Source organism: Sorex fumeus, unplaced genomic scaffold (assembly GCF_029834395.1).
Source record: "Sorex fumeus unplaced genomic scaffold, SorFum_2.1 ptg000193l, whole genome shotgun sequence".
NCBI lineage: Eukaryota > Metazoa > Chordata > Mammalia > Eulipotyphla > Soricidae > Sorex > Sorex fumeus.
Window position 1 is genome coordinate 1,163,819 of NW_026606250.1, and position 26,080 is coordinate 1,189,898.

General features: G+C 67.2%; 1 protein-coding gene across 1 annotated transcript in view; it reads left to right on the forward strand.

The window, feature by feature from the left end:
- Positions 1–235: 235 nt before the first annotated feature.
- The window catches only part of LOC130017413 (cadherin-4-like), an 81,340-nt gene continuing 55,495 nt past the window's right edge, over positions 236–26,080 (forward strand). The window contains exons 1-5 of the mRNA XM_056108130.1: positions 236–316; positions 5,771–6,067; positions 9,031–9,141; positions 19,462–19,572; positions 20,214–20,328. Coding sequence (XP_055964105.1) covers positions 236–316; positions 5,771–6,067; positions 9,031–9,141; positions 19,462–19,572; positions 20,214–20,328 — 715 coding nt within the window. The remainder of the gene's footprint in view (positions 317–5,770; positions 6,068–9,030; positions 9,142–19,461; positions 19,573–20,213; positions 20,329–26,080) is intronic.

The window sequence follows — 26,080 nt, forward strand, 5'->3', positions numbered from 1 at the left end:
GCTGAAACGATATTTAAAGTCATCAGGCCTGTGAGCCAGAAAGCTAGGAGGGTGCGGGCCGAGCCCCTGGGAAGAACCCGGCGATCCCTCTGAAGAGCGGCAGAGGCCCGGGCGGGTGGCAATAGGTACGGACAGGCCGAGCCATTCAACCGCAGAGGGGTACACTGAGGCCGCGCTGGGCTGGCTCGACACCCCCTTACTAACCCGAAACACGGACGTGAGCACGGCCACCGCCATGGGGAGCCTCAGCGGTCCGAGCCCCAACTCCCGCGACCAGCCGTGCCCGAGAGACCGAGAAGGGTCGAGAAAAGTCCAGGTGGGTTCCTAAGCACCTCATCTGTCACGGCCGCTGGAAGCCATTCACACCTCTGGAGCGGCCAGCGGCCAGCGAGCGTGGTCAGAGCACCCACCCGCACAGCCCACAGCCCACTCACCCGCGGCTGCCCCCAGGCTGAGCCCACTCCCCCGTGTTCCAGGAAAGCAAACCCGAGAGTACCCAGCAGAGAGCCAGGGTCGGTGTCGGCCAGTGCAAAGGCCCAGGGAGGGAAACTGCCCAGCCGCCAAGCGCGCCCACTGCCCCTGCTTCTTCCGGCCACGGCCCCTGGCCTCTTGCCCCTGCCCTCGAGGCCCCCGGTCAGCAGCCCAGGAACCCGCCGCCCTTACGAGCACAAACAGGAAGTGGCCACTCGCCCCGAGCTCCTGCAGCCCGACACCCTCCCAGGCCCACTCGGACAGACGCCGGGAGAGGGTCAGCGTGCCCAGGGCCGGGGCAGCCCCGTGGCGAGGGACCCTCGGAAATAGCTCTCTGGAGCGCCCAGGGCCGGGGCCGGCACGAGGAGGAGACCCCCCGCCCCGCCACGTTGCCTCCCCAGCCACCCGCGGCGCAAGCCTGAGCACGGCAGAGGGACACTGGCTTGGCTCCAGCTGCCCAAGGGGGTCAGCACGGAAACCCCACAATGGGGCAAAGCTCATGGCAGCCTCCACACCACATCCCCGGAGGGGCCTGGAAACTGGGGGCAGACACGGGGCCCTTCCACGCCACGTCACCCAGCCACGGCCCTTCCGCTCCACGCACCACCCAGACACACCTTCCGCTCCCACGTTCTCAGGCCACGTGTGAGCAGACGCACTAGGGTAGGGCGGCCTTTCCCGGTCCAGCAGCCACCCAGGAGCCCCTCCTGCCTCCTGCCCTCAGCCGGGTCCTGCCGTGCCCCCGGGGTCTTTGCTCCCACGGGGCCAGCCTCCCCAGCACCCAGCCCCGCGCGGGCCAGGCCCCCATCAGGAGGCGTGAAGCCCGCGAACAGGCGCGGGAGAGTGAGGAGGACGGGGCCGAGCACGGGGCAACGGGGGGAACCGGGCAGCCCTGCTGACCACGGCCTCCTCCCACACAGCCGGAGCCAGTGCCGGGACAAAGCGCCACAGCTCTGGCGATGGACGGGGTCCAGGGCGCCTTCCCGGGGGTCACGTCTGGGTAACTGGCCAACACTGCTCAGGCGCAGGGAAGACTGTTGCCATGGTGACCTCCCGGCAATTAGCTCCTTGGTAGGGTGCCAGGCTACCCCAGAGCCAGCCGCTCCCAGGCGGGCGGGGACAGAGGCTGGGTGGGAAGCGTGGGCTGGCCCAGCTGGCGCCCACCCCAGCCCCCCGGGGTGGGGGGTGGCTCCCTGGCCAGGAGGGCTGGATTGGACGTGAAGGGCAGCATCGGACACGGAGATGACCAACTCCACTGCCAGGTCAGGGTCCAAGCATGTCCCCGGCCTCGGCCAGGAAGCAGCAGGCACTGACCGGTGCCCACGGGGGACCCTCCTGTCGCCTGTTCTTCAGTGGATATTTCTTGCCTACGCTTGAAATTCATCGTCCACCTTCTTCCTGGTCCATGAGGGAGCCGGGCCCAAACACTGGGACAGTGCACGGCCAGCCCATGCTTTGCCAGGACGGGTTCGGGCCCAGACCCCAGCCAGGATGCAGCCCCCCGCCCAGGCGGCCCCGACGCTGCTCCAGCCTGAACCCTCCTCCGGGGGCTGACACGGCGCCCAGGCAGCAAGGCTGTCCACAGGTGGCCACGCCATGGCCACGCCAGACAAGTCCTGGCGTCTGGCAGCTGTGCCTCGTGGAGAGATGTCCAAGCTGGTCCCCCAGGGACACCAACTCCTGAAGGGGCCCGGGCAGGGGCACCCCACAGGGCAGGAGTGGGCCGGGCTGAGGAGGGGCTGGATGGGCCCTGAGTTCTGCCCCCACCCACCAGCTCCAAACTGGGCTCCGACCCCCCAGCGCCGAGCATGGACTCCTACCCCAGCCCAGCAGGGACAGAGACCCCCTGGGAGGTGACAGAAAAGATCCACAGAAACCGGGGTCCTCAGCACAGCTGGGGTCTTTGCAGGGACAGCCAGGAGCTCTGTGAGGACAGTGAGGTCCTCAGCACAGCCAGGGTCTCTGCAGGGACAACTGGCAGCCTCGGGGCCGCCCGCAGGTGGAGTCACCCAAGTCTGAGCGGGTGCACCTGGGGACCCGCCTTCCGGGATACATTGGAACCGTCCCTCCACCCACCCAGATGCCCAGGGGAGCTGGACCGACCATGGCCCGGGGCTCCCATCCCGGGGGAAGGGATACGGGCTCAGGGTCCCGAGGGCTGGGCCTGGGTGCATCCGCGTGTGGCCGTTCCCACACGCCCCCGGCCCGGCTGCCCGGTCCCTCCCTTGGGAAGCAGCTGTTTCTTCCCCAGGATGCGGCTGAGTCAACCTTGGCATCAGGTGGTTTGGGAGCGACTGACGTGACCACGGCAGCCTCGGTGCGCGGGTGCCGGGGCCACTTGTGGCCAGAGGAGGGGAGGGTGTCATGTTTCTCCCTCACCCTGGAGGGGTTCTCCCGCTATCCGAGGGCAGCGGCTGTTTCTCCCGCACTGCGCGAGGGGTTCTCCCTCTATCTCTGTCTCTGGGTCAGGAGCCACACTCAGCAGCGCCTGAGAACCACACTTTGGGGACACACCGTGCAGGTCCCTCTGGGCCAGCCCCTGCCCCAGATACGATTCTCGATGGAACCGTTTTAAGCTCCACCGTCTCACTGAAGCAGCCTCATCGGGTCGAGGTGGGGAACGGGCCACACAGGGTGGCACCCAGGGGCTGCTCCTGGCTCTGTGACCAGTGACCCTTGCAGGATTGGGGCCTGTGGAGTGCTGGGGACCACGCCAGGGCTGGTCACATGCAAGGCACGTGCCTAACCCCACCCGTACAGCGACCCCGCACCCTGGCAGAGGCCACACCGTGTGTCCAGGACCAGCCCTCAAGTCTCTGAGCACCCAGGGGTGCTCGTGCACCCTGGAGCATCCCCCAAAAGGCCTGGACAGTGTCCAGGGACACACACGTGCATCTGGTGGCCTGACTTCCAGAACATTCTCACGGAAACCATCCCGAGGAGGGAACCAGGAGGCCTTGGGCGGGACGAGGAGGGACAGGCGTCCCGCAGAAGAGTCTCCTTCCGGAGCTGCCGTGACCTGGAGGGACCGGCCAACAACTCCCAGCGTGGCCCCAGGGACCTGCCCTGCACACCCACAGGCCTCCTGCTGCTGGGCCCAGGCCACAGGCCTGCCTGAGGCTCTGGCCAGCGAGGCCCTTTGCAGTGCTGTGCCCCCGTGTCCAGAGACATACCCAGACCACTTCCAGGTGTCCTGGTTGCTTGTTCCAGGCGGCAGGAGGCGCTCAGCTGGGGTGAGGGAGGGCTGGGTGAGGCCCCTGGGTCCCCCCGAGACACAGCAACGGGCCTCAAGGAGCCGTGAAAGCCGGGACGCATGCAGTGGACCATTTGGGCCACACAGCGGAAGGCCACGCCATGGACATGCCCCGCTTCCCGCAACCCGGGCACCGTGCAGAGGGTGAGACTCACATACAGGGCCAAATTGGGCCAGGAGCGAGTTCCCTCTCCAGGGCTGAGACGGGTCTCGGGGGAGAGAAGGACGTCTGCTGACAGACAGACAGACAGACAGAGTCAGTCCTTTGCTGAAACGACCTATGGCTTCGGCCACTGACTGGTCCCGCTGTCCACGCCTCTCGCACAAGGTCTTTCCCCACTGGGCCCATGGGGGTCATTTTCCCGCTTCTTTCCTGCCCCGTTCCCCCCACCCTGCCGGGGGGTGGGGGTCTGCCTCTAGGCAGCGGCGTCCCTGGGAGAAGAGCTGGGAGGTTGTCCCTGGACAGCAGGAAGGACAGACCATCACATGCAGGGAGAGAGGGAGGGGGAGGGAGAAGGAGAGAGAGGGAGAGAGAAGGAAAGAGAGGGAGAAAGAGAAAGGGTGAGACAGAGGGAGGGAGAGGGAGAAAGAGGGAGAGAGAGAAGGAAGGAGGAGAGAGCACCCCCTTGATGCCCTTTCTCCAGGGCACCCCCGTCTCCCCCAGCCCCCCTTGCCACGTGCCCCTCCCCACGGGGTCAGGGCCGAGAAACCATCTGGCTTCCGCCTGCTGAAAGGGGCCGAGGTTTCAGGGCGTGGGTGGAGCCCCCGAAACGCGGGTCTGCCCATGGGCTCTCGGGCAGCACAATTTCTCAAATAAAATCTCAAATCAGAAAAGGAGATGGAAATGAAAGAGCACGCACGTGCTATCAAAAGATGTCAAACTCAGCCAAAATTCAGTTGAATTATGAGACATTATATATATTCAAGGATTAATGAAATAAAGATAGGAAATTATCATGTAGCAGAAACAATTAACATGAAAAGAAGTAATATACAAGATTGGAAAGCAAAAAAATGTCAACAATTGTGAGTGGAATTCCCAGAAGATGTTTTTTAAAAGTTTATTAAGGTACCAAGAAAAAATATTAACACAAAATTAATTCTGTCGCTCTCTACCAGCAGCAAACAGAAATGAAAATTGAATGCACATTAATTACAAAGGTGCCAAAATGCTAAACACCCATGAATAGTCAGCCAGGATTTCTGTCACAGTCACATGAGACAAGTATTAAATTTTACTGATGCATAAAAGGGTCTCGAGTAAATAAAAAGACACATCATATCCCCGGGCCCAAGGACTCACTATTTCAGGGGTGGGGATAAGAACACTTGGGGTGGTGCTCAGGGTCACTCCTGGGTGGGCCCCGGGGTCACTCTTGGCTGGGCCCTGGGGTCACTCCTGGCTGAGCCCTGGGGTCACTCCTGGCTGGGCCCCAGTGTCACTCCTGGCTGGGCCCCAGTGTCACTCCTGGCTGGGCTCCAGGCACCCTTGGGTGCTAGAAGGCAATGGGTGCCAGCCAGTGCCAGGCCAGTGGTCACTCCCGCTCTCTCTCTCTCTGGCTGCCCCGAATGTGCTTTCTTTCGGTTCCGGTCACGAGTGTTGTACTCCACACTCACTCCCAGCTCTGTGCTCCAGGCTGACCCTGCGGGCCCGGGGCTGGGCGGGGCGGGCCTGAGCGAGGGCAGCCTCCAACCCCGCACTGCCTCTCCGGCTGAGTCGCCGTTTGGGTTCGTCCTCTGGGAGCTGCTGCTGGACTCAGCTCACCTCACAGGACCGGGACACACCTTACACTGTGTGTGTGCTCGTGTCCTTGAGGGTCACGCGGGCTCTGTCTCGAAGGACGTGCAAAGGGACAAGGAAATCAACCAGGGGCAAGAAGCAGCTCTGGGGGGATTCCGCTCCCCCAGTGCTGGACGGAGAGAGCCACCCTGGGGCTGCGGGACCGGCCGCGGGCAGGCCAGGGTGGCCGCTGGTGCTAGCTGGCAACTCGCTGCCGCTCCTTCAGGGAAAAAGCGGGAAAAATCTCTCACCCCGGCCTCCGCCAGCAACAGACGGGGCGGGGCGGCGGCTGCCTGGGCCCAGGGGCTGAGCCCGCCGTCCCCGCCGGCTCCATCTCGGCTGCCTCCACTCTCCGGCTGCTGGACGCTTCGTCTCGTCCTGAGTTCCGGGAGTCCGAGTTCTGTCCATGTGTCCTGCTTCCTGGTGGCAGCCCGTCTTGCCTGGCGCGTGGGCTGCTGTCCTCCCAGGCCGGAGGTCCAGCCGTGGCCTCTGTGTCCCACCGGCTTAGCCGCTACGAGGGGCCGGGGCTCTGGGCCAGCCTGGGCATCAGGCTCCCTCAGGCGGTTGTCCCTGCCCCGGGTCCCCTCCCGTGGCCTCTCCGGCTGCGTTTCTGTCTTGCCCGCTCTCCTGCAGCGTCCGCGGCCCGCGAGTCTCCTTTCTGGCCCCTCGGTCTCCCTTACTCGGGTAAACACTTGCTCCCCAGCTTGCAGGCCGTGTTCTCCCCTCTCCCTGTGTGTTCGCTCTTCCCTCCAGCCCAGGGAGCCGGGCCAGGCTTGGGCGCCACTCACGGCACCCTGGGAGCTGCTGGACTGGCAGGAGCTTGTTCCCTGGGAACTTGGTCTCAGGAATTCTCCCGACCTGCTCATTGCCTTTCTCTGCAGGTCTCTGAGACCCCTGCCGGGGCGGCTTTGAACCTGCACCCGCCGGGCTGTGGGTGCCGGGTGCCTGCCCCCGCCCCAGCCCACGGTACCCCGCGGTCTCGAGGGACAGAGGTCTGGGGCCCTGCAGACAGGTGCTTCACTGAGTTTGGTGTAGTCCGTGGGGTCCTGCTTTCCGGGGCGGGGTGGGGGGGTGCCTGGTAGGGTCAGTCCCTGGGACAGAGGCTGCGGCCCTGTGTGTGCTCGTACCGGAGCTTTGGGGCTCTGGGCAGGACGCTGACCCAGGAAGAGCAGCTCCTGGCCCATGTGGGCTCAACAGTTCCCCCGCACACATCTGTTCTGTGGGTAACCCAACACTTCCGGTCAGCCTCGGCGGAGTTCGTCATTTGGAGCCTGGAGGCGTTCTCCCCCGCCCTGCAGGGACGCCGCCTCACGGACGCCCCTTTCTCGCACTGGCGCAGGGACGGCGGCTTTGTCTCCGGAGGGCTGTTCTGGGGGCGTCTTCGTGAAGGAGTGGGCACGGCATCAGACAGCCAAGTGTGCATGCGTGTGTGCACATGTGCGCATGTGTGTGCGTGTATGTGCACACTGCAGGGACCCACACAGACCCCCGGCACACGGTGTCTGCCCCGACTTCTGCTGTCGTTGTACTTGGAAGCTGGAGCACCGGGACGCCGTAAGGAGCCCGCACGGGGTCTGGCGTCACTCGGAGCCTCGCAGTCTGGTCCACGCGCTCACACTGAAGCCGCTGAGCCCCGTGGCCGGGGGCCCCTCCCTGCTACTGTGCCGCACGCACCTCCCGGCCACCCCCACTCCCGGCCCCGCTCCCCTTCCCCAGCATCAGCTCACACCTGGGAGCCTCCCGACCTGGCAGAGGCCACCTCGCGGGCCCTGCTTGCCCTTGGCCGGTTATTCACTGAGTTTTGGGCCACTCCCAGCTTTTCTCAGGGCTCACTCCTGGCTCTGTGCTCACTCCCAGCTCTGTGCTCAGGGCTGACTCCCGACTCTGCTCAGGGCTGACTCCCAGCTCTGTGCTCAGGGATGACTCCTGGCTCTGTGCCCAGGGATGACTCCCAACTTTGTGCTCAGGGCTCACTCCTGGCTCTGTGCTCAGGGCTCACTCCTGGTAGGTTCGGGAGGACTTTGGGGTGCAGGGGATGGAGCCCAGGCCAGTGCCCTCCCTGCTGTACTATCGTTTCGGCCCTGTTTTATTTTTTAATTCAGGAAAATTCCAGGATCAATTAAGGATCACAAATCGCCTTTAATTGGCAGTTCCCTTAATCCCGTTGTGATCCAGAGCGCTCCGACACTCTTTCATTCTTTCCGGCGCCCTTCTGGAGGCGGGTCCAGGGGACTGTCTCATGGGCTGTCCCTGGCCTATCGCCTGGCCGGGAGGCTGTGGAGGAAAGTCCCATCCTGGGGGGCTGGGGAGAGTGACCGGCAGCGCAGCCTGGGCTGGGCACCTGCTGGCCGATATGTCCCACTCGCCCGTGGTCGCCTCCGTCGCCCTCAGTGGGCCTGTGTGCCAGGATCATTCACACCTACCTCACACTGCTGTGGAGTCAGCCCCGAGCACAGAGCCGGGAGTCAGCCCCGAGCAGAGCCAGTGTCTATCCTTGACTCTGCCTTGGGCTCGTCCATAACTCCTTGCCCAGTGCTCATCTGTGACTGCTAGGCCGGCCTCCTGGTTCGAGTGCCCCGGGTCATACATGGAGCCATTCATCCCCTGCCGCCACCCTGGCCCGGCTCCCCGCTCCCCCCGCGGCAGCCCCTGCTCTGTGCAAGTGTCAGCCCCTCCCCAGCCCGTCTGGAACCTCTTCCTCCGTCCCCGCTTCTCTCCCGGGTTGCCAGGCCCTGTGGAGACGCCTGCTCCCCGGTGCCCACCCCCGCGCAGGGCAGCACAGCTCTCACGGGGTACCCGCTGCCCCTGCTGCGAGAAGCCCCAAGAGCAGCGCCCAGAGGCGCCCGTGACCCACCTGCCCCCTCTCCACGCCTGGCCCACCTCAGAGCACCTGCCGCTCACCTGCATGCGCGGCACCAGGCCACCTCCCTCAGCGAGGGGCAGGCACTGTGACACGGGGCGGAGGCTGAAGGGCCCCGCGCGCCCACGGGGACCCACCCTGTGCCCGTGACTCCTCCCCCACCACAGCTGACAGAGCCACGTGCTGGGTCGGTGACCGCAAGAGGCCACCAGGCCACTGTCGGGGCCCCGAGCCTCCCCGCCCTGGGACCTGGGGGCGTCTCCCATCTTGGCTGCACCCCACAAGGCTGGGCCCACCGGCCCCCGTGGGGCCAGCCCCCAGCGTGCGGGTTCTGCTGCGAGGCCTCCTTGGGCGGACTCCCCGGGTTCCTCTCTCTGCCCCGGGGCTCCTGCCCTTCCCGCCCTCCCGCTCTCCATCCGGCCCGGGTCCGGGTGCGAGGGGGGCACCGCAGCCTCTCCTGTTCTCTGACCCTTGTTCCCGCAGAGACACACGGGGCCGGGGGCAGGGCGGGGGGGGGGGGGGGGGGCAGGCCACAGACTCAGGAGCAGAAGCGGCTGCGGCATCGAGTAGACCGACGGGGAATCCCTGACACCGCTTGGCTGCCGAGACACTGTCCTCGGCCCCTCGATGGTGCCGGCCCTTTGCCTCTTGTCTGACGGCCGCTAGGGTCCCCAGCTGGCCGACGCTGGTCAACCCCCCACACTCCGGCCGCCGGCCAAGTTCACCGACAAGCAGGGGATGAAAATTCTTGGTGCAAATCGAGCTGGGGCCGAGGAAGTGAGTTCCCACGCCTGCTCCAGAGGCATGAAATCACGCTTCCTTTATTTAGTCTGGGACGACTTTCTTTACATCGCACAAAAATACCTCCCGGATTGAGGAACTGGGATTCTGAAAACAAACACCCTCCCTCCTCGAACCCTCTCCGGCGAGACGACGGACCGGACCGTGTTTACTCCTCGCCCTCCAGGGCCCGGTGGGAAGTGACTCACCCACAGGGCCATCCCCGAAGCTTCTTCCTCGGAGAGCAGCCGCTGACCCGGCCCGGGCTCTGCCCAGCGGGGTGGGGCATGGCAGGTTGGGTGGACGGGGAAAGGCGGGTGGCGGCATTCAGCGTGGGCGAGCACGGCCCCTGCACTGGTGCGTCCGTGCAACATTTGGGTTCTGCGGGGGCCGCACACCGCGACTCTTTCACTGGGGCATCACTCGCTCTTTACGTGCGGTCGGTGGCCTCAGACCTGTGGGTGGGCTGAGTACAGGCTGCCTCAGTGGCCCGGACCCCCCCGGGGCGGCAGAGCAGCCGGAAGCAGTCGCACAGCACGGGAGCCGGAGGCCTCGGGGGCGGGACACTCACCGGCCCCGGGCCAGCTGTGCTAGACCCTTGCTCTGCATATCGGGGGCTGCGGCCCCCCCTTCCCACAGCTTCCCACAGCTCTCCTGGGCTCAGGACGTCCATGTCCCTCTGGGGAGGCACCTGGGTCCGAGTGAGCCCAACGCAGCCCAGATGCCCACAGCCCAGAACCCCGCTGGGACACGGGGACAACCACACGTCTGTGGCGCTTCCGTCAAGGCGAGCCTGGCGGGCTCGTGGCCACGTTGCCAGGAGGGGAAATCACGAGCCCCAGAGTTGGGCCTCGGAGAGGAAGTCCGGGACGCGGAGGGGCGGCTCAGGCAGCTGGAGCCAACGACCCGGGGCCCCCGGCGTTCTCTGGGCTGCTACCCACACGGCGGTTCAGCACCGCCAGCTGCCACAAAAGCTCCCTTGGGCCTCCTTCCGCTCGAGCGGCATCTTTGGAAATCTGCCCGGGGCAGAGGCAGGACCCGCCCGTGGCACTGAACCGGGCCACGCTGCAGGCTCGGACACAGCCGCTGCCCAGCCAGCGCGCCCGTCCTCCAGGTGCTGGTCCCGGCCACCCAGGGCTCCCGCACCTGCCCCACCCCCCACCCCCCACCCCCAGGCAAGTCTCAGCACCTGGGGCCCCACAAACGTCCCACCCCCAACCCCGAGCGAGGCTTGCCTCCTCCCCAACTGCGAGCATCAGTAAGACTATCGCGATGTTTCGCTCCTTCCCTCATTCCCCGGACCCTCAGCCCGGAAGCCCCGCGCTCGGGCCAGCTCCTCTCTGCGTGAGGAAGAGACCCCGGCAAGTCCCTTTCCACGCGAGGAACCCGGGGCGCGGGGCCCAGCAGCCACCAGCAGGAAGGAGAGTTGCCCCCCGACCCCCAGCACCGTTCCCAGACTTGTTCTCGGAGGAAGCTGCAGTGTTGTGTTAAGCGCACCAGTGGCCAACATTGAGCTCCGCGTCTTCAAACAATCTCCTTACTCGCCTACCGGAAAACGCGTATCATTCAGCAAAGGCCATTGTCATCAGCCACGACGTCGCTGCTAGGGAAGTTCCCGTGCTAAGGAATTCATTAAGACACGGGGTGCCCCATCTTCACGCCACCAACGGGCACGGCCAGAGCGCATGAGCAGAAAGACGCTGCGCAGACCCCGGATGACGGGGGAGGCCGGTCCCCGGGTCGACTCGCCCTTTGTGTCAGCAGCAAGACGGCGTTTGGGGCTTGGCATTGCCTGTGGGGGGCAAGCGAGGGGGGGACGCGGAGGCCCCCCCTTCCCCCGCAGTGGGGGCCCTGGCTCTGCGTGTCAGTGTCCGCGTGTGTTGGTGCCTGGGCGCAGCTCCCAGCCTCACCACACCACACGGTGAGAATCAGGGTCACGACTACCGTGGCTTGTGTGGCGTGTCCATGATGCTTCCCGGGTCACTGTGGCCCCGTGGCCCCCACAGTGGCTGTGGTCAGGGGGGAGAGACGCGTGTTCAGGGCGCGCACCTCCGGGGACGGGCCAAGATCCCTCCCCGCGCGGACACGCTGACCTGGTCCCCTGAGCCACACGCCCACCCTGACCCCTTGCCAACGTCTCTGGGCAGCTCCTACATCACCCCGCTCACCCGCGGGCCTGGCTGAGCGCTTGTGCCCAGTCCCCACCGCCCGCTGCCCACCCTGTGCCCTGAGTCCGGTCTCGCCCCTCGCGAGCACAAGCGCCCTGAGAAGAGCCGAGATTCCCTTTCGGGCCCAGCTCCTGCTGCACCTGTGTCTGGGTCAGGGCCACGCGGCCAGCGCTGTCGCTCCGGAAGCCGCCCCTCTCTGCTGGGCCCCTCGCTGGACATGGGCGGGGGCAGGGCATGCGCCATGGGGCACGTCCCCGGACATGGAGGGTTGCGGAGTTTGGGGGTGCCTGAGAGGGAGCCCCTGCGGGCAGTGACATCTGCGTCCACGCCATGTCCTCACCCAGGCCTGCCCCCTGGGGCCCAGGGATGCTGGGGGGGGGCTTCTCCCTGATGCCTACAGCAAAGTTTCCCAGCTGCCCCCCAGGCAACAAGGTGGCCAGGGGAGAGCTTGTCCTGTGGTTCTGCCCTGCAGCGAGAGGGAGGGCGGGGCACCAGGGTGGGTGTGCTTCTGGGAGCAGGGGCAGAGCACAGGACCCGGCTGTTGCCCGGGCCCCAGGTGGGGGCTCCCACGTGTCCCACCCAGAAGCAGACGTCCCTGGGGCTGCCCGCCTCCGCGTCAGACCCTCTGGCTGCCCTGGTCCACACCACCCCTCCCCCACTGTCACTGCCAAGGTCACACCAGGCCTGCGGTGGCAGAGTGACCCGCCTCACGGCAGGCTGCCCGCCTCCTTCAAGACGGGTTCGAGCCCCAGGGGCTGCCTGAGGTGCGGCCAGTCAAGACCCTCCTCCAAGACAGGCCAGCCTGAGACCACGTCTCGGATGGGGCAAGCAGGAGCGAGCAGCTGACGGTCAACACACGGTCAGGACGAGCGCAGAGCCCGCCCCCCGCAGACCACCTCGGCCCGAGCTGAACCCTCAGCAGCTCTGCAGACACAGACACGGGAAGTGGGGAGCACCTGCCAATGCCCCCCCCAGAGACAGAGACCGGCACAGGCACACTGGAGCCCACGCCCGCCTGTTCAAGAACTCCCTGCACCCCTGATGGGGGCCTCAGGCCCGGCCCAGCCCCCTCATGCTGCTCCACGGCCAACGGCACAGACACCCCCAAAAACCCCGAGGGCTCTGAGCAGACTCAGACCTGGCCACTGGGCAGACTCCCGAGGGCTCTCAGCGGCTGGAGCTGAGCTTGGGGTGGGGGAGGGGCTGGCCCAGTTTCTCTCGGTCCCAGGGGAGACCTTTCTCTGAGACTGTTTCCCGCCCAGTCCTTGCCTGGCAGCCTGTCTGGCTGGCGCTGCTGCCCTTGGCCCTGTTGGGGAAGGACAGCGCCAGTTGTCTCACCCGATCTGATCCTGGGGCAAGGTCACCCCCAAACCCAGCTGCCTGCCTGGAGGAGGCCAGGTGCACATCGTGCCCCTTGGTGGCGAGAGCCTGTGGGCTCCGTCTCCAGGCAGCTCCCGTGGAGGAGAGGGTCTTCCTGCGTCCAGACTGTCAGGGGCTCAAGACGGGCAGACTGCACCACGGCTGAAAGGGGGTCACACGCGTCCCATTGCCTGGGTCCAGCAGAGACGACAGAGGGGGCCAGCCCTATCTGCTGGGTCCAGCTCCCGAAACTGGGCAACACTCATCGACCCTCTCAGGGCTGGGGGCCACGTCCAAGGAGCCAATTCTGGGCCTGGACAGAAGGGAGCGAGGGGGGGAGCAACCGGGCACCGTGCCAAGACCCTCACTCCTCATGAGCCGGGGCGGTGCCCTGGCTGCCAGGCCGGCAGAGGTCCACTCGCGTCAGCCCAGGCCATCCAGGGCCTCCCTCCCTGTGCAGCTAAGGCAGAAGCCACGAGGACCCAAGTAAGAAAGAAGGCTGAGGTGTGGCCAATGTACCCAAGGAAGCTTCCAGAATCTTTGTACAAGGTCCCACCATCAACCCAAGTCAACCTCCGGAAGGTTCTAGAATATTTGTAAAAGGTCACATTTCCACATAAATGTGGGTCCTGAAGAGCCGATTCAGCACCCAGCCTGCCCGGACCCACCTCCACACGCCTGTGTTCCGCCAGGAGCGTCCTCCTGTCCGCTGGCCTGAGCAGCGGCCTGCCTCCCCCACACCCCTGGGTGCCAGAGCTCAGGGGCCCCAGCGCCCTCCATCCCCACGCCCATCTCAGGCGGGCAACCCACCAAACTGGGTGTGAGTTTGGGGAGACTCTTCCGGCCCCTCCTCTGGATGGTGGGAAGGACCGGGGACATGGAAGGCTGCGGCGTGGCTTCGGGCCACTTGCCCCCAACTGCGACCTACAGCATCCCCCCAGCATCCCCCCGCACCTCCCGTGAGAACTCCCGCCAATCCTCGGGCAAAACCACCGTGTCGCATGGAGCGGGATGGCCAGCGCCCCCAGGGACAGGCCTGCCCCCCTCTGCGGGAGTCCAGCTTCAGCCTGGGCAGCAGGGCCGGGCTCTGGTGACGCTCACCCACCCCCAGCATGGGGGCTCTGTGCCCGTCACCGCCTGACGTGCCTCCCGCCAGTGCTGGACGCTGGCTGTCGGTGGTCCCCCAAGCCCACCAGCACCAAGGGCGCTGTGTCCGCCCGAGCCCCTTCTCAGCCTGGCAGGGGCCCAGGAGGGGGGGCGCAGCCTTCGGGGCCCGCGGGCGCCCGGTTCCCGCCCGTAAGGCCTCCTCTGTCCCCGGACAGACCCTGCGGTCCCGCAGCCCTCTCCCCAAGCGAGCCGGGGTCTCTGCCCCGGAGACCCACGCAGGCCCGAGCAGCAGGCTGGGAGGCGCCCGGCGTGCACCCTGGGCCTGCTCCGAGCCGCGCGGCTTCCGCCGGGCCCGGCACCTGCCCCGCCCACCTCGTTGATTTCACTCGTAGCGGAACCAACGACTCGGCCGGTCAAGGCGGCTTGTCAGGCCACCTGCAAGCAGACCGGAAGTTTGCTGAAGCACGCTGGGTCGACACGGCTGCCGGCCCGCCGCGCCCACGTGGGGCAGCTTCTCGGACCGCTCCGGACCCGGGAGGCCGCTGGCCTAGGTGGGCGCCGCCCCGGGCACCGCCTGCAGCCCCGCCCTTCTGCACCCCGTGGGGCTGGAGTCGCCCTAAGGGTCAGCGCGGCCAGTCTGGGTCATCAGCGAGGCACGGGCCAGAGGGCGGGGGAGGCGCGCTGTTTCATCACGTGATCCTGCTCTGGCGAAGCCCAGCGGGCGTGGACACCGCACACCGCGCAGCTGCCAAGGGCCCGAGCCCAAAAGCCAGGGGCTATCATGTGACCAGGGCTGGCCAATCAGAACACAGAGCCATCCTGCTGCAGAGATGCATGTGACCAGAGCTGGCCAATCAGAGCACAGAACCATCTCACCACAGAGACCCATGTGACCAGAGCTGGCCAATCAGCGCATAGAACCATCCCGCCACAGAGACACATGTAACCAGAGCTGGCCAATCAGAGCACAGAACCATCTCGCCACAGAGACCCATGTGACCAGAGCTGGCCAATCAGCGCATAGAACCATCCCGCCACAGAGACCCATGTGACCAGAGCTGGCCAATCAGAGCACAGAACCATCCTGCATGTGCTGGTCCAAGGACGTTCAGTTGCAAGCTTGACCTGCGACGAGCGGGTGGGCTGGTTCTGCTGCAGGCTGCTCGAAGGCCAGCTGACCGCAGGGGCAGGAGTGGCATCTGGCCCCCTGGGGAGAGGAAGCAGCTGGCCTGCTCAGCCCGGGGAAGGGCACGCTGCGGAGCGCCCGGCTGCAGCCACCCTGCGGCTGCTCTGCCTTTGGGTCGATCGCCTGCCCCAAAATTTATTCCTCTGGTTCTTCCAGCGCGGGCGCGCTGCTCGCCGGGCCGGGCCATCTGGGTCTTCTCTGCTGCGCTCCTTTCTTTCTTACCTCGTTGCACGTTTTCATCATCGAATCTTATGTTCCTGTCAAGTGTTTCTGGCACATCCGTTGAGATCCTGGTGTTTTTGCCCTCGGAGCTGCTGCAGCGGGGGCTGCGGCTGAGTCTTCCCCGAAGCTGCCGCGAATCTCCTCGGCCGTGGAACACTGAGTGGAGCTTGCTGGTGTTTTGTTGAGGCGCTCTGCGTGGCTATTCATCAGGGACATTGCCTCGTGGCGCAGGAAAAGAATTTTCTCTGTTGTGTCTGTCTTTGTACCGCTCCGGTATCAGAGTCATGTTGCCTCATCAAAGGCAGTGGGAAGTGTCCGCTCCCTTTGATTTGGGGAGACTCGGAGCGGGATTGGCATGAATTCCGCTTTAAATGCCTGGCGCCAAAGGTCCCAGGCTGTTCTGCATTGGAGATGCCAGCCAGCACCCGGGGTCGGCTCCCACGTGTCCCTGGGCTCAGCTGGGAGGACTGTGTGTAGGGACTGTCCAGCCCTCCGGGCTGCCCCGTCGGCATGACCCTCGGTGCTCCTCTGGGACTGTAATAACCCCGTCTGCCTCTGCTCTTGGTCGAGTCTCCGTTTCTTTCTGTCAGTCTAGCAAAAGTCTTGTCAGTTTATCTTTCAAAAAAAACGTAATAAAAGACCACCCCAAGTTCGGTTCCGGTGTTGCGTTTGCTGCCCAGAACGTCCCTTCTGCTCTGCCCCGAGCCTCCGCTGCTCCTTGTCCGGTGCCTGGAGGTACGTGGGCAGCTTCTGGCCCTTTGTCTGCAGAGCGAGTGCCTGTCACCAGCCCCCTTCCCCCTCCTCCGGCTGCTCTGTCTGAATCCCCTAACCTTCGCTGTGCCATGCTTTTATTTTCATTAGTCTCAAGACAATTTCTAAATCCTTCGCTTGGTTTTCTGCCCTGCCGGTCTGTTACAAGTGCGGATTAGATCCTGGGTTTGATCCCTGGCAGCGCACAGCCTCCGGAACATCTGGGCGCCCCAAGCACCAGCAGATGTGGGTGTCCGAGGAGCAGAGAGGCGCTGCTCCCCTGTACCCCAGCCTGGCTGCCAGCGCTGCGGGGGGGGGGGGGGAGGGACAGCCCTGAGTCCTGCATCTGAAGTGCTACCTCCCCACACCTGCCTCCTGGGCCAGAGGAAAATCAGCTGGAACTCGCGCTAACCCTTCCATCCTCCCCTGCTGACAGGATGTGAGCAGAGGGGGCGGGTAGAGTGAGGGGCTGGGAGGGGCTGGATCCTTCCAGCTGTGTCAGTGAGCTGGGAGCCCCACCACAGTCGGTGATGCCAGAACCCTTCCCCCGCTCCCCCGACCCCCCCCCCCCTGCACCTCACACCCCTGAGCTCCCTGCACTCACCTTGTGCCCAGGAGCAGGCCAGGCACGGCTGTGCTCCCAGCGCCCTGGTCGGACCCCCGCTTCCCAGGCAGGAACCCGACAGGACTTGAGGTCCTGGGGCCTTGCTGGCCGCGGCCCTGGGCCCAGAGGAGGCGCCTCCTGCCCAGGGACTTCCAGTGTGCTCCCGGGAACTCCTGGAACCAGACGGGGGTTGGTCCCCCACAGGGGGACACACCCTCAGCACTACATGCCCTCACCAGTCATTGACAGCTGCCGCTGCAGCCCCAGCCTGCAGAGAGGGGGATGGGAGGCATGCTTCCCCGGGAGTTCAGCTCTGGGCTTGCCTGGGGGAGACAGACCTGAGCAGGGCAGGGCGGGACCCCATGCCATCTTCCCCTGGAGCAGAGACCCAGTCCTGGGGTGCTCCCAGCGGGGTCTGCAGTGTCAGGCTCCCCGATTCCGCTCCCAGGATCCCCTGGCTCTCATGGCAGCTCCCATAGGGCGAGGAACACACACCCCTCGGGGCTGCCTCGGGGGCCCCCTGAAGCACAGCCACGGGCCCAGCTGGTGCCTGTGGCCAGTGCCCCTGAGTGAGCGTGTGACACTGCAGAGCCCGCAGACAGGGCCAGGCTGGACACAGCAGCGTCTCCTTCCCCGGTCCCCCGCGAACCCCCTCTGTGCCCCTCAGCTGAGGCCAGGCCTGCTACCTGAAGCGGGGAGGGGGCTTTGGGGGCCCAGGGAGTCCCCCTCTGCTCCGGGGGTCAGCTGCAGCCACATTGGCTCCCAGCATTCTCTCCTTCCTTACGTCTGGAATGTTCCAGAAAAAAAAAAAGAACAACAAAAGCTATCTGCATTTCAGCTGTCCTGCTGGCTAGAAAGTGTCCTTCTGTGCCCGGGAAGCAGGAGCTGGGCCCCTCCCCAAGCCACAGCAGCAATCCTGGTCCCAGAGAGGCCGGAGGGGCTTCTGCTGAGTGCCTGAGGGCCACAGGCCAGCTCCCGGGGTTCCAAGGCCAGGGAACAGGGAGGAGGTGCCCCTCTCCTCCTGGGGTCCCCAAGCCCGTGGGGCCCCTCCGCGCACTGCCCAGGGAAGGTGCCAGTCTAGCCAGCTGACGCCCTCTGCTGGTGACCCTGGCAGCGGCCACCCCGGGCCCTGCTGCCTGTGCCTGGGCGGCGCACAGCCGAGCGAGCACTTCGGATGCGGGCCTGGAGCGGGAGCACCCGGCCTGCGCCCCTCCTGGCGTGTCCCGAGGACCCTCGGTGCCCACCTGCAGAGCCGCCCAGGCCGCAGAGGGCGGGGGACAGTAGAGGTGGGGGCGGCCTGGCAGTGTGTGGGCGTCCCCGGCGCCACCTGCAGGCGCCCGGCGTGGGCACATCAGGGCGCAGCTGTGCCCGCGGCTCCCAGGGCAGGTGGCTGGCGGCACCCGCGTCTCCAGCTACAGCAAGGGGGCCGGGACCCCACTTCGCCGAGGCTTGTCTGCAGGGGGGTGATCTTGACAGGCCCCCCCCCCCCGGTTTGCACACTGCCCGCGTGAACCTCACCCGAGAGGGGGCGGGAGGGAGAGGCTAGAAGGCTCTGGGGTGCCGCGTCCCACGCCTGCCCAGGGCTCCCGGGACACCAAGCAAGGGACCAGCAGGGGCTGTGCGAGCTGGGGCAACCGGCCACGAGCTCCCAGGAGATGTCCAGTTGCAGACGCAGGACACCAAGAGTGGCCTTGCCGTGGGAGGCAGGGTAGAGCCTGGGCGCCCTCTGCCTTGCACAGCCCGAGGACAAGGCTGTCCCCGGCCTGCTCTGGCCACCACGCGGCCCCGCGGACCCCCAGGGCTGGGAAGCGATAGGCTGCAGCGGTGGGCACACAGCTCCCAGGCCGGACCCCTGGGTGCCCTGCGGGGAGAGGCCAGGGAGGGAGTCAGACGCACTTTCCCCGCACAGCCCGTGGCCCTGCTGGACCCCCGTCCTGGGCTCTCGGTGGAGGGACTGCAGGCCCCTCCTGAGATCCAGCCTCGGGGAGCAGGGGAGAGACAGCACCACCTCACTGCCCTTCCAGGCACCCCAGGGCCCAGCACATTACACCCGGGAACAAGCACCGAGGGACAGGGGGACACGGACTGACGGGAGACAGAGGGGCAGGGAAGCACTGCTCAGGGAGCAGCGTGTGGGCATGACAGGACAGTCCCCTGGTGTCACTCTCTGGAAGCCAGGGCCCTGAGCGCTGAACGGGATGCACAGGGGACCCCCACCAGAAGGGACCGGTCAGCACAACCGGGGGTGTGAAGGGGCACAGGGTCGGGCCTTGAGCTCGGGCTCCCGAGAAGGAGCTCCACGTGGATTTGGGTGGGTCTGTGCAGGAACGCTCAGGACCCCAGAGAGGCTGGCCTGTCCCCTGTCCACATGGGGCTGGGGGGGGGGGGGGAGAGGGGGTGCGCGGTGTTAGGGCAGGTCCCAGCGTCCCCCCTACCGGGCTGGACTTTCCGTCCCTCGGCCCAGCCCTGCCTGCCGGGTTCTGGGCACAGACCTCCGCCGCGCCAAGACAAAGAAAATCTGAAATATCCGCGCAAACAAAATCACTTTTCTCTAAACCTTCCAGGCGGGGTGGGGGTGGGAAAAACCCCCAAAGCGCTCAGAGACGCGGACGGGGTCCGTCTTTCGGGGGCGGCGCGGCGAGGGCCCCCAGTTCGGACCCGCCCACCGGGGCAGCCGCAGCCCCCGCCCCCGGCCCCCGAGCAGGAGGCGCGGCGCCCCCCACCCCGGCCTCCAGGGCGCCCCGGGCCGCGGGCGGCTCGCGGGCGGGGCCGGAGCGGAGCCGGGCGCGGCGCGCGGGCGGGCGGGTGGGCGCGGCGGGCGGGGGGCGCGGGCGGCGGGCGGGCGGGCGCGGCGCCTTTAAGGGCGCGCGGCGGCGGCGCGCGGGGCGGGCCGGGGGCGGGCCGGGCGGCGGCACCTGCAGTTGCGCGCGGGCCGGCGGCGGGCGCGGGGCTGCGGCTGCGGGAAGATGCGCGCGGGCCGGGGCGCGGGCCGGGCGGCGCTCGTGCTGCTCGCGCTGCTGGGCGCGCTCGGGGTAGGCGGCGGCGGGGCGCGGGCGCGGGAGGGGGCGCGGGCCGGGGGCGCTGTCCGGGGGCGCGGGGCCGGGGGGCGCGGGGCGCCGTCCGGGGGCGCGGGGATCGGCTGTCCGGGCCGGGGTCTCCCGCCGGACCCCGGCGAGGGGCGCGGGGCTCCCGGCGCGCTCGGCCCGGGGCGGGCGCAAACTTTGGCTGCCCGCGCCCCCCGGAGCTCTCCAAGGGGCCAGCAGGCGCGGGCGCTCCGCTCCGGGGCCCGGGGAGGAGACGGCGCGGGGCCGTGCGGGCTGCGCCCCCCCCCCAGCTCCTCCTGGTGCTCCCGCCCGGTGCTCCGCCCGGTGCTCCTCCGCCCGGCCCGGCGCCCCCGCCCAGGTGCGCCCCGCGCGCGCCCGGGAACCCCGCGCACGCCTCCCCCTGCCGCCGCCTCCTCTCCGGCCCCCCGCTGCCCGCTGCCCCGCCAGGCCGGGCCTCGGGGACCACGTGTGAGACAAACAGGTGGACGCCCTCCGCGGAGCCCCCGGCCCTCCCGCCGTGCCCGGCGCCCGTGCCAAGGGCCCGCCCCCCAACTTGAGGTCCCCAGGGACCGCGCGCCCCGGGCCGGCGTGTCCCTTTCCGCGGGCCTGAGCTCCCTCCTTGCTTCCAGGCGCGTCCCGGGGACCTGGCGGCGGCGGCGGGCGCCTGCAGGACCGGCTTCTCGGCAGAGGGTTACTCGGCCTTCGTCTCCCCGCACGTTCTGGAAGGCGAGAAGCTGCTCAAAGGTAGGGCGGAGCCTGCAGGGCTGGCCCGGCTCTGTGGCCGCGGCTGGGCGGGGTGGGGGCCGGCGTGGGACCCCCCACGGCGCCGCCCGCGGGCTCCCAGCCCCTGTCATTTGGTGCCTGTTCTCCTGGCAACAGCCAGAATTTGCATGGACCATCACCCGAATGCCGAGCAGATAGCGGCCGGGCGCCCAGGGGGTCCGTGTGCAAGCGGCTGGGGTGGGGGTGTGGGGGCATGGTCCTGGGCTTCCCCTCGGCCACGCGTCCTGATGCCTGCTCCCCCGATGCCCGTCCAGCGGGCCTGTCCCTGCTGCCGGCATGCTGACCAGCCTCGCTTGCTTCTGGTTATGAAACCAAGAGCAGAGTTTTGTGCCGGTCTGGTTTCTCTCTCCTCTGCCTGTTTGTCGGGGATGGGGGGTTCCACTTCTCACGGACCTGCCCCCCACCTCAGTCGCCCCGGCCTTGGCTCGTGGGTCTGTGCGAGGGTGAGTGGGACCCGGCGCCCGTGGGGCTGGCAGGGTGCTGTGTGTGTGGACGAGCTAGTCTCCCGCCGCCCAGCACGGGGCTCAGGACGGAGCTGAAAGGCTGCAGTGTGGCCACATGTGCCTGGCTGAGTGACCCGGGCTGTCCACTCCCAGTGGCCCTGCTCCTGGTGGCCGGGGGGACACGCCCACTGGTGGTTACTGCCGTGGCCTCTGTGGCCAGATGGGCTGTGACAGGCTCGTCCCGAGGGGTTCAGGTCTGGGCGCAGGGGGAGCCAGGCTGCCTGACAGGCGGGCATCTCCCAGGCCTTGCCCGGCTCTCTCGAGGTGACACTCAGGGACACTGACAGGACCTACTCAGCCCGTGGACGCACCCACTGACGGGTGCCACGCTCCGACCGAGGTCCCGCTGCGGAGAACCACCAGCTACCAGGCGTGGAGGGCACGGGGCCTGGCGGTGTCTCTGCCACTGTCGTCTGTGGAGGGAAGTCACTGCTCACGGCTCCCCGTAGCCGAGTCCCTGGCACGAGAGCCAGTGCCGGCCTGCATCTAGGGGACCTTCCTGCATGTGGCCGACTCAGCCCTGCGGCCCCAGCTCCCGGGTTCCAGAGGAAAGATCTGTTACGCAGTAATTAACTTGTTTGTGATAAATGGACGGGAGAAATGTCGTGGCATTTTGTTTTATGTCTAAATGGAAAGCATTTGTATTCTCAAAATTTCATGGTAATTAGGCTTAAAATCATTTTCCCCAGTAGGGCAGCAGGTAGCATGGACCCCTACCCCACACTCACGGAGAGAGGCCTGCCGCCGGCCGTCACAGCAGACGGTGTCCCGGGCAGGGGTGGCAGCGTCCTGTGCCTGGCTGTCACCGGGATGTTTGGGGCCTTGTGTCAGGAGGGCGGGAAGGGGTCTCCCCATCCACCCGGACAGGGAGAGGGTCTGGCACAGAGTGTGGCCGGCAGCTGAGGGCTTGCCAGTCTCGTGGTGTGACCAGGGACCCCGGCCTCATGCACATGTGGACAGTCCCTGGGGGCTTGGGGGTGTCACCATCCCTGCGGGGTTGGGCGTTGTCACCAGGCAACCGTAGGTCGCCGAGCAGGTGGGTGCTGGTGGCACCCGGCAGCCGACTGTGCCCCGTGGGGCCCCGAGAGTCGGGGTGTCCCGGCCAGGAGGTGCTCGCAGCCCCGTTACGGAACCCCCCGGGGCCTTTGCGCCAGCTGGTCTCGGAGGGGCGCCCTTGCCCGGGCAGGTCAGCTGCTCTGCCCAGGGCCCCCCGAGGCAGCGGGCAGAGACTTTGGGCTGCAGCTCCCGTGGCACGTTCCTCCTGCCGGGTCGGACCCCTTCGTGTGGGCACTCCTAGGGGCCAGGGCAGCGTCTGGCCACTGCACTGGATGCTGCCCCGTGCTGGGCGAGGAGCTCGGGACAGTGCCGGCCCGGAGCCCTCAGCCTCTTTCCTGTCCTGGGGCCTCACTCCCAGGTCCCCACACTGACCATCCTGCCTGTACCTGGACGCTGTCCCCGTGCCCTGCAGGGCCCCCTCACCTCCTCTGGGTCAGCGGAACGCCCCCCCACCTGACCCTGAGCCCTGACCCCACCCCTGCCGTCTGAGGGAGCTGACGGGAGCCTCAGCTGGGCCCCCAGGACCCCAAGTCTTCTCGCGCAGCCCCTGGCCCGGGAGGGTGCGCATGGGGCGGGAGCACTGGGCCCAGGGCTGTGTGGGACGGGGCGGGGAAGGCAGGTGTCGCTGCGGAGGGCCGCCGCTCAGGCTCTGTTGGGAGTGGGCCCCACACCTGGCCATCGCCCCGCTGGCCTGCGGCCGGAGCTTGTGCTCACTCATGTGCATGCCTGCGTGCATGCGTGCATGTGTGTGTGTGCGTGAGTGTGTGTGCATGCGCACGTGTGTGCATGCATGCGTATGTGTGTGTATGTATGTGTGCGTGTGTGATGGGTGCGCACGTGTGTATATGCGTGTGTACGTGTGTGTGCATGTATGCAAGGTGCGTGCATGTGTTTGTGTGTGTGTGTGCATGTGTGTGCGTGTACGTGTGTGCGTGAGACATCACTGCGGTGGGTGCTGCCCCCCACAGGCATCTTGAGAGGCCGGGAGAGGGCTTGCCAGCTCCTGGCCGCATCCGTGGGCACTGTGACGCCCTCTCTGTGCCAGGCAGGCCCTGGCGGTGGGCAGTGCCCTTCTTTCCTTGGGGTTGGGCCACGAGAAGCTGAGAAGGCGGGTCCCGGGGGCTGTGGCTGTCTCCAGCCCTCTGCGGATCCATGACGTCTGCAGTGGCCTCGGCGTGGCCCTTGGTGCTTGGTGCCCGGGGCTGGACGGCATCAGTCCCTGCGCCCTTAGTCACGGCCACGGGTGGTTTGGGTGCGCTGGGTGTGGTGCTCCTGGTGAGCACGTGGAGGGCCACGTGCTGTGGGTGAGTTGGAATCGGCTGCCCCTTTCCACCCGGCCTGCAGTGTCCACCCGGTGTCCTCCCCCGTAAGGAGCCTGTCTTCTCTGCCCGTGCCGCACCTTGACCGCCTCAGGCCCTGGACTGCCCAGCTGTGGTCAGCAGCTCAGCCCCGGGGTGCCTGTGGCCGGGCCAGGCTGCCCCTCCTGGCCTGGGAGACCATCCAGACAGCGCCCCCAGATGCCAGAGGCTCCAGGCGGGGTGCCGGAGGCCCGTCGCTGTCCAGCATGGCAGGACCAGGCATGAGGGGGGCAAAGACCCCTGGACATACAGCGTCCCCAGGCCTGGGCTAGACTGTGGACATGTGGGGTCCCAAGTGTTCTGGATAATGCCCTTCGGGAGGACTGGGGTGGGGGACGCCCCCTCCAGGTGCACACCTCAAGTCCAGAGGTCCTGGGTGGGGGGGGCCGGCCTTTCTCTGATCCCTGTGGCGAGACCCTCACAGCGGGCTCAGCCCTGTGCACCCGCCCCCCTGCCCCCCGGGCTCTGGGCCCTCCCCTCCAGGCTAGTGTGATGACCTTTGCGGCCCTTGTGTGGGCTGTGCTGCAGGTCTGGGCCCCAGGACAGGGTGAGGGCACCCGGGGCCCAGCGAAGGGGTTCCAGCACTCAGGCCTCTGCGTGCCCGAGGAGCACAGGCAGGGGTGGGGCAGCAGCCCAGAGCATTTGGGCAGCCCCGTTCCAGCCGGCCCCACTGCCCCCTGGCAGGTCACGGGTCCCTGCGGGTGCAGGGGTGGGCTCCCAAGTCTGGCAGAGCTGGACACCTCCCCGCAGCCTCTCGTGGACGGCAGCAGGGTGGGGCGCACGTCGGGCTCAGGGCACGGGGCTGGTTCCCCCCAGTCCATTCTAGGGGACGCGGCTCCAACCCTGCTACCTTCCTGCTCAGACACCCCCTGGCTACCCACGAGGGGCCTGGGAGCCCCACAGCACTCCCAGGGAGCCGTCCCAAGACCTGCACCTGGGCTGCCCCCAGCGGCTGGACCCAGAACACTGGCCAGTCCACTGCCGTTGGCCTCAGAGGACCGAGGGGTCTGAGCTGGCCATGAATCACGGGGTTTCCAGAGGGTGCCAGGGCCCCATGTCACGAGTGGAGCATCACGCTTCAGCCCGGGATGGAGCCTCGGCAGAGCCCGGGATTCCGGGCCCACCCATCCCCACCCCCCTCCCTGGACCCCGCCCACAGCCCCCCTTCCCAGGCCCGGCCCATCCCCGCTCCTCAGCCCAGCTGCTCTGTGCAGCCGGGTCCCTGCCAGCCCTTCACCCTTGAGGGTCACGTCTCCCAGGCACAGCGGGGCGCGGGGCACCATCTCCAGGTCTGAGCCGCAGGTCCTGGGCTGGGAACCGTCTTCTTTCTGGGCCATCGCCGGAGGCCTTTGGGCAAAGGCTCTCAGCAGGAGTGAGTCAGTGGGGGGCTTCTGCGGAGCCCGTGGCTCCCGGCCAAGCCAGCCCGTCAGCGGGTTCACGCTCATTGGGTTATGTTGGGTGAAGGACAGTGGGGAGTCCAGGAGGCAGAGGGGGCCCCCTGCCGCTCCCGATCGCCCAGCTGTCTGCCTGACGAGTGAGTGCTCCCTTGCTTTAGCTCGTGCTCCCTTCCTGAGTAATGCTCCCTCCCATTAGCGCTCCCTTCCCAAGTAGTGCTCCTTCCCGAGTAGTGCTCCCTCCCGAGTAGTGCTCCCTCCCAAGTAGTGCTCCCACCCCGAGTAGCGCTCCTTCCCCTCCGTGCTCCCTTTCCTGCTGGTGCTCCCTCCCTAAGTAGCATTCCTTCCCCTTGGTGCTCCCTTCCCTGTTGGTGCTCCTTCCCCCATGACCACTTTCAGGCTTCAGTCCATGGGCTCCGCTGGACCTCGAGACGAAGCGGTTGAATGGGGTTGGCCTCTGGGTGACGTGAGCACCCGACTGTGCCATCAGAACCCTCCTTTTCTCGTGGGTGAGACCGGCTTCCGGATCCTTCCTGCACGCAGCAAACACACCTGCACGGGGGCACGGGCACTGCTCCACATGCCAGGTTTGGGGGTTTCGGGGGCCCCGCAAAGGCCGTGCCTGGTGGGGTTCATTGTTCCCGACTGTCCTGCTAAGTGAGGCCCCTGAGTGAGGCGCGGAGGACACAGGGCCGGCACCTTCCTGCTCTCTCCAGACACCCTGGGGCATGAAGGGTGGGTGGCGCCGCATGGGGAGAGGGTCCCGGATGGCCGCACGCAGGTGTGTCTGCAGGTGTGCCTGCCTAGTGCCCTCCAGCGCTGGGATGTGCCGCGGCCCCTGCGCGCTGGACTGACGTCATCTCTGCCTGTGGATCAGGGTCCCAGCCAAGGGCTTCTGGGCTTCTGGAACATGTGGGGCGGGGGTGGGGGGATGGCGCTGTCCCTGGGCCCTGGGGAAGGGGAACACGCAGACACGGGGAGGGGGTCCTGCCTTTCCCTCGTCCCTCTGAGCAGGGCTCTTCCTGCCGAGGCCAGGGGCTGGGCGCCCGGCGCAGAGGCCCCTCATGCTCCGGCCCGTGGGGAAGCAGGCCTGTGGAGTAGCTGTTCTCGGGGTGCCCAGGCGTGCCTGGGGGTGCGGCTTGCCTGGGGGCACCTGGGCTGTTTCCATGCAGACACAGCCAGAGGACCAGAGCAGTGCCCGGAGGACACGGCGCCGGCCCTGCTGGCCACTGGGTCCTGGACGGGTGGCGGGCGAGACGGTGCCCCCCACGGTGCCTCCCTTCCTCTGCCCCCCGCAAGCCACGTGGGCGCGGGCTGTGGCGGGCTGCGGGCGCTGCTCCCTCGGGGCGGGACGGCTGGGCTGATAAGGCCGCGTGTGGCAGATGCGACGGGCGCCTCCTCG